The sequence below is a fragment of the Pseudopipra pipra genome, chromosome Z (assembly GCF_036250125.1).
Source record: "Pseudopipra pipra isolate bDixPip1 chromosome Z, bDixPip1.hap1, whole genome shotgun sequence".
NCBI classification, from domain to species: domain Eukaryota; kingdom Metazoa; phylum Chordata; class Aves; order Passeriformes; family Pipridae; genus Pseudopipra; species Pseudopipra pipra.
Genome location: NC_087581.1, coordinates 71,293,918 through 71,308,534, shown reverse-complemented (window position 1 = coordinate 71,308,534; position 14,617 = coordinate 71,293,918). Strand labels below are relative to the sequence as shown.

General features: G+C 39.4%; 1 protein-coding gene across 2 annotated transcripts in view; it reads left to right on the top strand.

Moving 5' to 3' along the window:
• Nucleotides 1-7,555, top strand: part of SYK (spleen associated tyrosine kinase) — a 49,529-nt gene extending 41,974 nt beyond the window's left edge. For both annotated transcript variants that reach the window (XM_064643101.1, XM_064643102.1), the window contains 5 exons: nucleotides 1,085-1,294; nucleotides 1,709-1,898; nucleotides 3,226-3,366; nucleotides 3,590-3,702; nucleotides 5,278-7,555. In XM_064643101.1, the coding sequence (XP_064499171.1) occupies nucleotides 1,085-1,294; nucleotides 1,709-1,898; nucleotides 3,226-3,366; nucleotides 3,590-3,702; nucleotides 5,278-5,350 (727 nt within the window). In that variant the 3' untranslated portion in view covers nucleotides 5,351-7,555. The remainder of the gene's footprint in view (nucleotides 1-1,084; nucleotides 1,295-1,708; nucleotides 1,899-3,225; nucleotides 3,367-3,589; nucleotides 3,703-5,277) is intronic.
• Nucleotides 7,556-14,617: the final 7,062 nt, after the last annotated feature.

The following is a 14,617-nucleotide window of genomic DNA, read 5'->3' as shown; positions in this document are numbered from 1 at the left end:
GGGCTAATATTCACCAGTTTCTTTCATTGTTCTTACACATAATGCACTCATTTTTGTTAGTAAAGCAGGGAAGTGCTCCTTATGACTATTTTCTTTCCTGGTGGGGAAGTCCACTGCCTTCCTCCGCAGTTTGTGTGGGCAGTTGTGTAATGCAATGTTTCCCATCTGCACAAAATCTATTTCAGAAATAGTGTAGAGTCCCGTGGACAGTTTACCTGTATCAGAGATTTTTTTTGCCTAAAATAAGTATGATAAATACCAGCTCCTTGAAGCTGGCATGTTGATTTTCAAGAAGACAGAATATGTTGTAACCTCTTTTATCACATCATGTCGATAGGAACAAACCCTGTTCCTACCTGACTGTTCATGCATTTTCATAGGAAAATGTTATTTTATGTTGTTTATGTGCATGGACTGCTTATGTATACACTCATCATTTGAAGCTGGGGTCATTTCTTTGACTGAGGTTTTCAGAGGCAGGAGGGATTTTTATTTTTCTAGTATAGTCTGTAGTGATTTGAAGGGCTCTGATCTCAGCTCGTGTGTTTTTAATCCTGCTTCACACTTGAGGTGTGTCAGTGTCATCAATCACTCTTTCAGGTAGCTGTATGAACTGAAAGTTGCAGAAGTAAGCTTAATTTCTCAGGATTTCAGAGCACTGCCCTGGGGTCCTGCAATGCTGTTCTAGTCTCACCCCCCAAAACATCTTAGTGCTTAGAAAGCTCTTTATAGCTTTTCTGACAAGAAAATGCCATCCTTGCCAGGATGGGCATGAAAATTGTGTCCAGTACATTTGTTTTCAGGCTTCTTAAGATATTTTTTTGGTGACAATTTTTAATATTCTCGGGTTCTTTTCATTCTCCCTCTTTTGCTTAACTGTCTTCCGAGCTTTGGACAGAGCAGTGTTCCTGTTGTGGTTGGGTTTTTTCTCCTCTGAATGTCAATTCTGTCTTTTGTCACGATTTGTACCGTGTGCACAGAAACATCAGACAAAGATTCTGTGCATCAGCACACAGCTTTTTCAGCAGCTTGTCCCAGAACTGGATTTTTTTTTTTTTCTTTTTTTTTTTTTTTTTTTTTGCAGGGGTGCCAAGCCAGTGGCCGTAAAAATTCTTAAGAATGAGAGTAATGATCCAGCCATAAAGGATGAATTGCTGAGAGAAGCAAATGTAATGCAGCAACTGGATAACCCATATATTGTCCGAATGATAGGCATATGTGAAGCTGAGGCCTGGATGTTAGTAATGGAAATGGCTGAGCTTGGGCCGTTGAACAGATTTTTGCAAAAAAATAGGTATGTAAGCCTTGATTCCATTTCATAGCATACAGGTCCTTTCTTCTATTTTTTTCTTTAAGGGCAATTATAAATTAACATGTCATTAATGTAATAATTAATGATTCTAGTTACTCTCCATCGGAAATTATTATCTTGTGCATGTCAAACATTTCTGCCAAAATAGTGTATTTTAAATAAATGAAAGAATTTTCACATATCCTTCAATTGCTCATTTATTGATGTGATCACACACCATCTTGCCCAGGACAGGTAGCCTAGGCTGCCTTTTCTAATTAAAGCTTAGCTAAATGTAAGTGCATCAGGTTCACAGCGTGATATGGGCAAGTTCATAGTAAAGATTTGTGTTTGAACTCCATGAAGAGTCATAAAAATGAACTACTGACCTCTTTAAAATTCAATTATGATTTTCAGACATGTCACAGAGAAGAACATAACAGAGCTGGTGCACCAGGTTTCCATGGGGATGAAATACCTGGAGGAGAATAACTTTGTTCATAGGGATCTGGCTGCAAGGAATGTGCTATTAGTCACCCAACATTATGCCAAAATTAGTGACTTTGGACTTTCCAAAGCTCTTAGTGCAGACGAAAATTATTATAAGGTAAGTTTTTAACAAGACATGAAAGCTGCATAGTAACATAGCTTAATAAGGTTATTTTCTGTGGAAATGTAGTTTGTTTTGCAAGTTGAAAATTAAAAATATTACGTATCATCCACTATTTTATAGCCTCATATTAGGTTACCAATTTTCAAAATTGGTGATTAACATTAAGAGATGTGTAGGGAGGAAAAAGCTTTTTGTTTTCCTTGCCTACTTTCATTTACTTTTGCTAAACTTGTCATTAGAAGGTTGAAAATGATGGTGGAAATTAGATACTTCCTTTTATAACAGGGGGAAAATGTATTTGTTGCAGACCAGTTCTCACCATGTCCACAGAAAACACAGGCTAACGCACTGTATTATTGACTAATAGAACTGAATTAGGGAAGGTTTTTGAAAGAATACCATTGGTAAATTATAAATTAACGTAAGCTGAATTTGTTTAGTTTGTTTTAAATTCACAGGACATCCGTACAGCTAAGGGGGTAAAATAATTGCCACATTTAAAGGGTGGAAGACAAAGGCTGTAGTTATGTCTGCACCCTTTTTTTTTTTTCTGATATATCACTCTTGCAGTTCAAATTATTTGTTCCTTCTGCTTATTCCCTTTCATCAGCTGTTTAAAGCTAATAAGCCAGACCATGAAACACTGCAGAGGAGGAGCAAGCACATGCTCCCTTCTGATGACCTTCTTATAGGAATAATTAGTGCCAGAAAAGGCATCTGAAATCACTGCCACTAGCCTGCCCAGAGATGCTTGTCAATCTCAACCCTCAGAGGCTTGAGAATTAATATCAAAGGTCTGTTCTCTTTACAACTCCACAGGATGGTGTCCTATCACTAGATCTTAGCACTGTGCTAGGATAGACTGAGGCTTGAGTGGCTGCAATGCAGTGCTGCGGCATAATTTAATCAAACTGTGGTTTGCCACAAAGCAGTCACTTTGCTTTGAAATAGAGCCTCAACTTCAAGTATCCAGGTATGTGTCTCTTACCCTCTGTGGAGAGCCTAAATTAAAAAAAAAAAACAAACTAATTTTAAAGAGTACCTTTAAACTAAATGCCGCTAAAAAATTACTCCATGTCATTTAGCTGAGCTTTGCTTTACTGCAGGTTTCCTTTCAGTGCGTTATTTTGAAAGTGGAAGATTAAGAACAATTTTGTAACACTTCTGAAGTGGCTGTTACCCATTCTCTCTAAAGCTAGCTACATCAGAAATGTAATGGCACTTAGCACAAATGTGTGCAGATCTAAGTTAACCTGGTGGTGTTTAGTACTTATCATTGTCTCTAGCCTGCTTTTTTCCCTTTCTGTTATGACGTATTTAGGCACAAAGTCATGGAAAATGGCCAGTCAAGTGGTATGCTCCGGAATGCATGAATTTCTACAAATTTTCTAGCAAAAGCGACGTCTGGAGCTTTGGAGTCTTAATGTGGGAAGCTTTCTCTTATGGGCAAAAGCCATATAAGGTGAGTGATTACACCTGGTCATTTTTTTTTTTTTTTTCACCCTGTAAAAATTCAGAGCAAATTTGAACCAGTGCCTTCTCCTACCTAAAAAGAGTCGTTGCAGCAAATGAGTCAAAGGTTTAGCTAAAAAATCAGTTCCTGGCCTCTGTTTGATTCATACTGGCACACATACTGTAAGTATTTGCAACTTGGATGACTGACTGTTCTGGTCACCCTGTTCCAGGGAATGAAAGGTGGTGAAGTTGCACAGATGATTGAAAGAGGAGAACGAATGGAACGTCCTGAGGTCTGTCCAACAGAAGTCTACAGTCTAATGAAATTGTGCTGGACATACAAGTGAGTGTGACATGATGGTCTTTTAATAGAAGTATATTTTAATCTACATGGTTAGTAGCCAGAAAGGGGATGAGAGGATTATTTCAAAATGCAACTTTTTAGCCCTTTTTCCATTACAACCATCCTCCAAACTAAGGAGTCAGTTGCCCTTTAAGGTGAAAATTATTTGAGTTCTACAGTGCACTACAAGAAGCTGATTCTGCACAACAGAGTTTGCTGGAACAGCTATATACAAAATACAGCTGTTATATCATAAAAACCACGTAATTCCACACAAGGGTCAGTCTAATATATTTTGAAAAGAACGTTTGAAATTAAGCAAATAATTTTATTTCATTTTGGATTGTATTTTGTTTAATCTTCATTTCCAAGTCTTTATCTTTACTGAAATTTCAAAGTCATATTACCAAATTCTTCAATAGTTAGCTGTTTTGACCTATTTTTCTTCTCTCATTTCTGTACATACTCAGATTGGCTCCCACACTGACCTGCAACCAGTGAGAGGCTAAACATCTTTTTCTTTTCAGATCATACTTCATATGTCAAAAACTTTTTTTCTGGTTGACAATTCAGAAGTTAGAATTATGAAATAGAGAAGAAAAAAAAATAAAGCCTACCTGATTTTTTTTAAATAGTATATTGCAAAAATTTTTTAAAACTATTTTATGATTTATCATTTTAAACTATATTGTTGAAGGAAGAAGCTGTAGGAAGGCTCCAAGAAGTACCCAAAGTGACTGTAATGTCACTTATTATTCCAGTTCATCATCTAGAGAATATGAATGTCCAACAAAGATCTAAATTTAAGTAGCTGTGGTACTTCACTTTTAGATACCTTGCTTCTTTATTAGTTTTGTTACACCTTGTACTCTAGAATAAATGTGCAGCCATACAATAATTCCTGCCTTTTTGTTGGACTCAAAGAATACTGTAACAGTTCTACAGTGAAATGGATCAGGTCTTGTTAGGATGAATAAATGTATCATAAAGCAGGCTCATTATTATTTTTTGTACTCAAAGATCTTCATTGTTGGAAAGAAGAAAAATTCAAAAAGAAAAGTTCAAGTCAGGCAGAGTAACTGTCTCAATATGTAATGTAATATTGTAGGGGCTTGTCAGTTTAACTGTGTTCTCCAAATAAAGAAATAGTTGCAGATATAGAAGAAAGACCATCCAGTCATAGTGTGTGGGTAGGCTCCTCTCGGTGGTTCTAAGCCTCTCTGTGTGCCTGCAGTGCCAATTATAAGGCAGATATTACACCTCGAATACTCTTTTCTCTAGATTATTAGTAAAGTAAATGAAGTAGAAAATTAAATGGAGCTGATTTGCTATTTCTTTGTTCTAGCACTTTCACCGACCATAGAGTAACAGGCATGATAGTAAAGCCACTCACTGGATGCTCTGTAGCGACATTTGCCACTTGGCATTAATTTTTAACCTCATTTTGGTAGCCTCCAAATATTGTGAGCAGCTTTAAATGAGCTGTCACCGAGGCAGAGTCCCAAGCATTATAAGGCCCATGCACCCTTACAGCTTTCTTCTTCCTGTGCAGTGATACTTGTCCTCTTTCCACAGCGTTGATGACCGACCAGGATTTGTCGCGGTCGAGCTGAGACTGCGTAACTACTATTACGACATTTCCCACTAACAGCCTGAAGAACAGCAGCTTCCTTGCCTCCAGCCAGCACCCTCTGAGAAGCAATTCGATTTCCAAAACCAAGCAACTTTGGCTTCTGTACTTCCATTTTCACCCTGCAAAGCACAGAGCTCAGCCTTGTGGTCTGTAAGGTTGCCTTTTCTTGCCTTCTGCACAATATCCAAGCACAGAAAGAGTGTTGAAAGTGTAGAGGACTCAAAGTGAGCAGCAGGGCTCTCAGAGAGCAGATGCTTAGACTTTTGCTGCATCCAATTTCATTTTATTTACAGCTTCATTTGCATTACCTTTGCAGTCCTGTAAAAACCATTTAATGACTTCGAACTTCCTTCCTCTCCTGTATTGGAATGCGAATTGGAATTTAGATGTTCCTAGTAATATTCTTAGTCCTCAAATGTATTTAGTTTTTCCAGCTTTCCTGCTCCTCAAGAAAGAATAGCGTAAACATTTCTCACTGTGAAGGAAATTCACACTGTGAAAGTGTGTCAGTCGCTTTGACTGACGGTGTGTTTGGTTTTATCACCGAGCCCCTTTAAAATCAAGTTATATTCTTCTTAGTGGTAAAGTGGGCAGAGGAGAACTGGAAGTTTTGACTTTCTAACATCATCACCTCCTTCAAAAGTGACCAGCTTCTCTTGTTCCTCATCTAATGTGTGGAGCCCAGCTGTTCCTCAGGGAGTTTTTCTTTTTCCTGGTGAAACCTGGGAACTCAGGGGTTTGCTCTCATCTTTGAAGAAAACATACCAGCACCTAAGAGAATGATTCTGGATTTTAACATAAACTCTGCCACTGCATTCCTGAAAATACACCTGTGATGGAGCAGCACCTAGTTTTCTCTGTGCTGATTCATCCTTCTCCAGACATACCTTTTCCATGTATCTGTTTGGGTATACCTTGTTTTGTGTTTTGAGCAGAAATCATTTTTGCTTTTTTTCTCAAATCTTTTTTGAAAAGTATCTGTCAGAATTTCACCACACCTTATCACCTCTAAAGTTAAATTTCACCTCTAGCATAAATTCTTTAGAATAGGCATGTGGACCTCAAGATTACTTCTGTCTGTTCCAAAATCTTAGTATTTGTCCTGCTATCTATCACCGTGGCTATCTCAGGAAAGGGTATTTTTATTATCACTCTTCTGTAATTTAGGGTGCATCCCCATTAAATTGGAAGTTTAGTAATAGTAATTACAAATAGTATAATCTACTCCTGATTGTTTTTACCCTTATGCTTTGCTTGTCCAATCTCATTTTACATATTATCAATATCAAAATTTCTATCATCACTTATTACTCACAAGCAGCTACTCTATTGTCATTTACACATATCTCAGGAGTCTACATAACATTACATCTGTTAGATAAAGAGATTTTAGAAGAATATAAAGGATAAGATTTAGACTTAGATATATTTATTGCATATGTCTGGTTAGAGTATATGTCTTTCATTTTCATGTGAACAGGACATTCTTAGAGATGGAGTGATATTTTTTTCTCTAGAAAAGATATTATGTGAAAAAGTGAGAAAGTGTGAAATAATTTTAGAAACAGATAGGACTACAAACAAATGTAGGATTTACTGAATTTTTTCTTTTTACTAAGGTTGTGATGTATTTGTTAAATAATACCTGATTACTTTTGGTAGTTCAGTCTTGAGTGTCCAGTGCAAGATACTTCAGAAACCACATACTACTGAAAAAGATTGAGTGTAATAGATCATGTTTCAAACATGACCAAATGTGACTTATACTGAAGGTGATTTATTTTTTGTTTTGTTTTTAAGAAACATTTTGTACAAGACCAGCTTGAGTAGAAGTTAGCCATAGTTACACGTGGGTATTTCGTCACTTTAGTTGTGTTGCAGAGAAATTGCTATTTCTACATGTGCAATTAGTACATTTATGGGGATATTAGTCATAAAAAATTGCACAGATCGCACAAATCTCTATTAACCAGCAAGTGACAGTACTCAGTTTCCCTGAGTGAGAGATATATCTCTCTGTATCTCTCACTCTCTTTAAAAACTATGTCCGATACAACAAAATTGGAGGATTATTTCATGTCCTCTCTTCTGAGTGAATGTCAACATCACTTTCCAGTGTTACTTGATTATTTTTAACTTCACTGTTACGTAATAAAAGTTTACACTGAGAATATAAAGAATTGTGAAATAAATGGATTAGGTTTTAAAATTTAAATTAAAGACATTTTTAAAAATTATGTTGTTTTTTAAAGGAATCCTTTAATATTTGTATGCTTTCTAGAAAATGCTGGTGCTATGCAGAGTGTGTATATGCACTGAGTTACTGTGACTGTTGTGGAAGACTGAGATTTTCCTGTTGACACTGAAAGGTACGTGACAGGACAGAGAAGCCCAGTGAAGTCTGGGCTGAAGACAGAACTAGTAGGAAACTCCCAAAATATGCATGTTGTTACTACAACTAACTCTTTTCAAGATGGTGTTTTACCACAATACAGTGCTGGATCTGGAAGGTTAGAGGTGTCAGGAGTCAGTGCAGTGTATCAGATAACCAAGAACTTCTGGTGTCAGCTGTGCAGGATTTAAGCCATATTACACGACCATGGAGCTCCCTCATAGGCGCACACAACTGTTCTAAGCATTCTGAAATATAAAAACAGTGATACCTTAGTCTTTCATTTAGCTTTTGCTGCATGCCCAAGTTCTCAGGAAAGCAGAGGCTGGATGGGTCTGAATGTGAATGTGAATAATTAACAACAAAGGCAGACAGGTTGACAACTCTTCAAGCAGGTACATACCTTAGAGGTGCATCAGCCAGTGACTGGCTTACACTGCTCTGCTGTGATTGTTTTCCTGGGTAGCAAATCTGTCCTAATTTTTGCACCTTCGCATTTGTGGGACTGCACCATCAACTGATATGAAGGGGCTGTCGTCTACTGGCTGTCTGGATTTAGTTGTCTTTATTTTTAGGTTGGCTTGTATCAGAAATGCCACTTGGTGGTGTAGGCCCACAAGTAATTATCATGATAGAGTTAAGGGTTAGAAAATTGCAGCATGTAGTAAGATGCTGGTGGAGAAGAAGGAGCAGGTGATAACACTCAAGGAAAACAGAAGACTTCTGAGAGTCTGTGTCTCCTTGTCTTTTAAGTGATACCAGCAGCGAGAGACTGCACACACAAAGATGCAGACTATGTCCCACACGGGCACAGAAGGGAGTGAGAGTGGCATCTGGGTTGAATAATACAGAAAAACATTAAGCCAGCAATTTTGATTACGAGCTCTAAGTTTAGTGAGAACAGAAAGAATGCAAGTCATGCAGAAGAAGAAAAAAAAAGGAGAAAAAATACACCATCTGATTTATTGACAGCAAAAAAACACAGCAGCAGACTTAAAGCAATCCCAGACTCAGATGGAAAAGAGCCACTTCAAGACTCAGTACCACCATTCCCCAGGAGTGTGTCACCATGGTGCAGTGGGAGACAGTGGCACAGCCACACTGGGGCCCAGTTCTCCCTGCAGGGATGGATCATTGTCCCAGGGGTAGTAAGAAGGGATTGTAGGGCTGACGGGAAAGACTTAACAGCCAAATGCCTCCTGCTGTAACTGTACCTTTACTGGGGCCACCAGGTAACCTGCAAAGGCTTACAGCTGGAAAAGGAGGGGAGGAAGGAGGGTGGAGCATGAAACAAATATCAGAGAGGCAAAGTGTGTAATGTCCCCTATTAATAGTGATGGAAAAATGAGACAAGCCTATGGAATTACCATCTTCCTTCAGAATTGTATTACACAATGGATTACTGTGAAACAACAGTCAGAGTGATGTAACACAAATTCAGCTGAGGTCGACAGTCCTCCAACTCTCTCAAGAGTTCTCTGAAGCAAGGCTAGCAGTATGCATCTATCTCCAAACAGGTACTTTTTCTTTTCTGTCATATATGTGTTAGTTAAGACGAAGGCCCACTGGGTTCCTTGGCATGTAACTAATGCTGCACAAAGTCTGATCAGTGCTTCCCTGAGGCAGTGGAGATGTTCACATTTCTTGATAACCAAAGAAGAGAGGAAACAAGAGGCAGCCGGGGAAAGCGTTAATTGCTGTCCATGAAAATTCATGACTTGGAATGCAAATAGCACCTGAGTGGCCAGTCCAATATAAATGCACACAGATCCCTAACTCCCCTCATCTGTCCACCATCTCAAATGCCTTAAATTGTCAGGGTAAGAAACCATTAGGTCCAGGCCTTCTTTAACTAGTGTCAAACTGCTTGTGGAGGAGTCCCACAGCCATGCACCCACAGCTACAGCTGCCCACCTATCACGCTCCACGTGACAGTGGTTTGGTAAGTTGAGGGCCAGGCATCTTGTGCCTCTGACATGTTAGAAATGCAACATACAACAAACAAACAAAACAAAACAAAAAAAAAAGGAAAAAAATTACGAAGAACAGTTCGATGACGCTGTCCTGTTACATTGCCACCAGTCAGTGACTGCACTATCAACATCTGTTCTTTCTCCTTCCTGCTTTAATAAAGTGCAATTGTGCCAGTTTCAGCAACAAGAGTACCAAGAATATAATTTCATGACCAAGCAGCAGGACAAGTAGCAGAAAACATGTATAGCTGCCTTTTGCACAGCTTGAAGACTTTTCTTTGAAAACATTACAGACATATGCACGTATATGGGCATGCAGTTTATTGTCATTCTTTGCTACCTGAGTCCAATAGTGCCCTGTCCTCAGTTTTCAGTTCACAAACACTGTAGCTGTATCTTCATGTCTTGTTCTAATTTATGTACAGATTTCATCAGCATTGTTAAATGATTTCAGTCTGACTGGTGCATCAAGTCCCACCTCCAGTAACCTAAAGCAGTGGCCAGCTGGCAAAGAATTACTAACACTGGTTATCAGTGATATTTCTAGAAGATAGCTGAATGATAGATGAGAGATGGAAGAGAATGTCTGTGGGGAGCAGGGATACATCAAGAGATGCACAAGAGAAGAGAAGAAAACTCACTGAGCTTGTCAAAGAGCAGCACTTAGGGGTATTTTTTCCTCTCTACTTTGGAGCAGTTGTAAATTGACTGTTTAATTTGGTTAGATATTTCTTTTCCCAAAACACACATATTTAGCACCAATCCTTCCTTATTTTTCCCTAGTAATGACACATCTTAGCCATACTTGGGTACAAACACCTAGATTATCAATGTCATTGTGTTTCAGAAAGATTTCCACTGTTGCCAATAAATCCCTCAAACTAGGGGGATGCTGTTCTAGCAGCTTCCATGGGCCTCATTCTCCTGACTAGTGTGAAAACACACGCTTAAGTTACAACAGGAGCACCAGCAAACTGCCCTCGTGCTCTCTCTAACAGGCAAAGAACAATGCAGAGAAGCAATGCACTATAAAATTCAGTCACCTCCAAGAGGAAGGCTCCCAGTCTCCTTCTCCCAGCATGTCTGTTTTTTTTTAGACAACATAGACCCCTTTAAGACAAAAAATAAAAAATGGTACAGATATTTATTGTCAGATTACATTGGTGTAACAGGACCCACACACACACCTTGCACTGAGGAGCCACCTCATTTTTTGCAGGCTTCTAAAGAACTAGAGCATAAACCCTTTTTTCTTTTCCCCTTTTGTAAATATGTTGCTGACTCTGTCATCAATATATGCATCTCTGGCTATTTTAAAATGTTATATCCACTGTTCTTACTGCTTTGCCAGGGGCATACAGTAATGAGGCACTATTTTTAAGCTCTTCAATCAGCCATGACTTCCTTTTTCATTCCACTCTGTAGCTGCCATAGGGAGTGAGCACAGCATTCCTCATCTTTTCGTGGTTTTTACTTATAAGGAATAGGCAGGACAAGTAGTGATTCTTGTCAGTGCTGGAGTCCTACACAATTTAGATTACAGGAAAAAGTACAGATTGAATCATGTCTCAGAAATTCACCCTCCAGTGTCACATTGTACCAAGTTAATGCAAACCAGAACTCACACTACACAAGTACAGAGCTCACAGTTTGTTTCCAAAGCTCCCACAGCTTTTTCCATGCCAGCTATATAAAACAACAAAAAAAACCCCACAAAAAATAAAAACCAAAACAAACACCAAAAAACAACAAGACTATTAATATAACACATTCTTGTGTTTGTTTGCAGAACTGTATGTGAGCAATTTTATGAGTCATTTAATTACAAGGAAGCTGAGGCCTAAACAAAGAAATGCACTCAAGGTTTGCTTGGGTTGGCAACAGTCTCTGTCTTTCTTTCCCCCAAAAAGAAAAAGGTCCAAATATGTTTGAAGTGCAGCTAAAAGGAATGAATACATTAGATGGCACACCAAAACTGGACCTTGATACAGCTGTGAGACTGCTGGAACCTACATGTTTTGCTTGAAAACTACCTTATTTGGTGGAGGTATGCTGCCAGGCACATGAAGCCAGCATGTCTCACTGCTGGGCCACCAAAGCCTAGGCAGGACCTTGCTGATTACTGCACATTGTATATAAATAAGCATTTGTGGAATAAAAACCCAAATACTGCACCCTCTTCACCTAACATGAGCATCACACCCTGAAAATGTGATGTGGTGTTTCAAAGGGAAGTGGTGTTTATCCCTGTAACCAGTAAATGCAGTCAGTCCTTGCTCCTTCTTCTCCGAGGAGCTGATCCGCTGCCAGCATGCTTGTCCCCTAGCTAGGAAATGTGCCTGCACGCCCTTGGGGGTCACCAAGAAATCAATAACTCCAAAAAGACAGGGTGGGATGGGAAGCAGGAGAGACACAACACACTTGCAAGAAAATCTAAGAAATGCACTTGTCCACTCATAAGCTAAGAAACTTAAACTAGGGGGAAATTGGGTCTGGGACATTCAGGCCACCAATGAGGCTCAACTTGCACTCTAGCAAGCTGCACCATGTTTGTAGAGGCACTGTGATAGTGTGCTGTTAAAAAAGGCATTTCATCTTGTAAAAATTATGACCATGCAAGATTAAATTCATGTGCCTCCATTGGCTGATTTATTTATTCTCCTTAAGCTGTGCTTAGCAACATGGAACCATGTGTAAATACGCCTTGCTTCATAAATATTTTATTCTCACCACTAATTAACAGGCATTTTCCAATCTTGCTGTTGGTTGTGGCAAGCCCACAGCAGCAGGACAAACTTGTCCAAGTTGTACCTGTTTCAAGGAGGAAAAGCTTGCAGATACTCTCCATGCTCACTGCTCCTGCGTTTCTCCATGGCCTTCTGTATTCCCGTTGGCTGACCATAACTCATCACCAATTCCTCTGCCACCAGAGAAACTCCTTCGACCTTTGGCAGGTTGTTGTGCAAAGGGCACTGGACAGCTGTCTGCCTTGAGAGGCTGCTGTGGGAAAATGCTCCAGACCAGGGTGAAACAGCAAGAAAACACCTGGTACCACCTTCTGCCACTGCTGGGGAGCAGGATCTGGAATCCTGTCTCACTGAGGTGACAGCAGCATCACAGCTGTGCAGCACAGCCGTTCTGCAGTGCCACTGGTGAGCCGGGGGCAGAGACTGAGGATGCCAGTGTAAACCTCAGACAAAGCATTGGTAGCAGTGCTCTTTCTGTCTTTTAAGCAAGTGCTGATCAGCCCAGTGTATGGCTTCCTCTTTCCATATTTCAGATGACCTCTTGTGGGGCTGTACCAGCGGGAATGCCAGTTTCCCTGTCTGTGCAAGTAAATCGGGGGAAGAAATGAGGCTCTAGATGTCATCACAAGGACAATGAATGTGCAGAGCAAATGGACATGTCCATGGTTGGGGCTTATTTCCTGTATTCTGGAAAGGTGTCTCTTTTCTGTGGCAGAGTGTATTTTTTGAACTGAACTTTTCCCCCCTTTTAGTTACAGCAAACTACTTTTTTTTAAAAAATTGAAAATTAAATCATCTAGCTTTAGATGATTAAGTGAAGCTGAAGAACCAGGAAAGAAGGCAATACTGAATAACCAAGTGTCCATAAATCTCAAGGTCAGGAGTTTGTAGCTTTTTTTTTTGTTTTTGTCTGTATGTGACAATGAATAAACCAAAAGGTCGCTTACCTTAAAGCTCTCTGGGCAATGCCTCCCATCCATTAACTCAACAAAGCCATGAACAAAACCAGCTCAAACTAGCCAAGTTTCCAAAACTGCAGAGATTGGCAGGGAAGTTGGGGCACACACGTATAGATCTGAATGGCCCAAACAGGTGGCCTCATCCAACCTCTCTCTGACCCAAAAGACAAGGTCCCCCTTCAGCTATACACCTCTTGGGTAGGGTGGGGTGTGCAAGGAGCTCACCAGAGATCAGTAAACTTAAACAAAAAAAGAGAATTAAGTTATTTCTATCCTTGTGGGCATGCACACCCACCCACACACAGAGGGGCATGTATGGTCTATTCCTTGTAATAGGGAATACTTATTAGCCAACATGCCTTATTAGGAAAAAGGCAAATGGGCAGATGCAATTCTGAAATTTCCTGCCTTCCCTATTCCTCTATTTCTCTAACAAATCTGTGTTCTTGTTGTCATCTGTAAATTTTATACACAAGACATTTTTCCTGTATTTTCAACTCCCCAATAAAATCATGAAAAGGCATTGGGCCTATCATGAAAAGTAGCATATTCCCCCCACAGACACCTTGAAGTGATCTGCCACTTTGCAGTCGTTAAATTCATTTAACCTGGAGGAAAGGGCTTTAAAGCTCTGCCCTCTAGAATGACAGCACAGAACTGACAGATCACACAAAAAAAAATTGTTTTAATACATTCCAGATGTATTTCTTGAGTGAAGTTAATACAAAGGTTAATCTGAATCTCTGTTCCTATAGTCTTCGCTCTTCAATTCTCTCATGGCTACATGCCACATTTTTTTCTGCTTTCAACTGCGTGGCTTTCAACAGAGTCAGACCAAGGGAGTACACAGTTTGGTCCCAAGTAACTATTAAAGTATTTGAAGCTGTTGCCAGGCTTTTATGAGCTCAGTTCAAAATGACATTTGGGAGGTTTGAAGCGTCTCCGATAAGACAGATACTGAAGAAATAAAGGAGAATTATCAAGGGGGACAAAAAAGAAAAAGAAAAAGAAAAAGCAGTATCCTACTGAAGTGATAGAAATTACACTTATAAACAAACATACAGAACAGTATTCCCCTGTTCCCAAAGTAAATGTGCACCATTGACATAAATTTGCAAATTATGAAACAAAATGATAAGTTGCTTAAATCCTAAACCTTCAGTTGTAGGGAAGTGATTTATTCTGTACCATTAAAATGCTTAGCTGCAAAA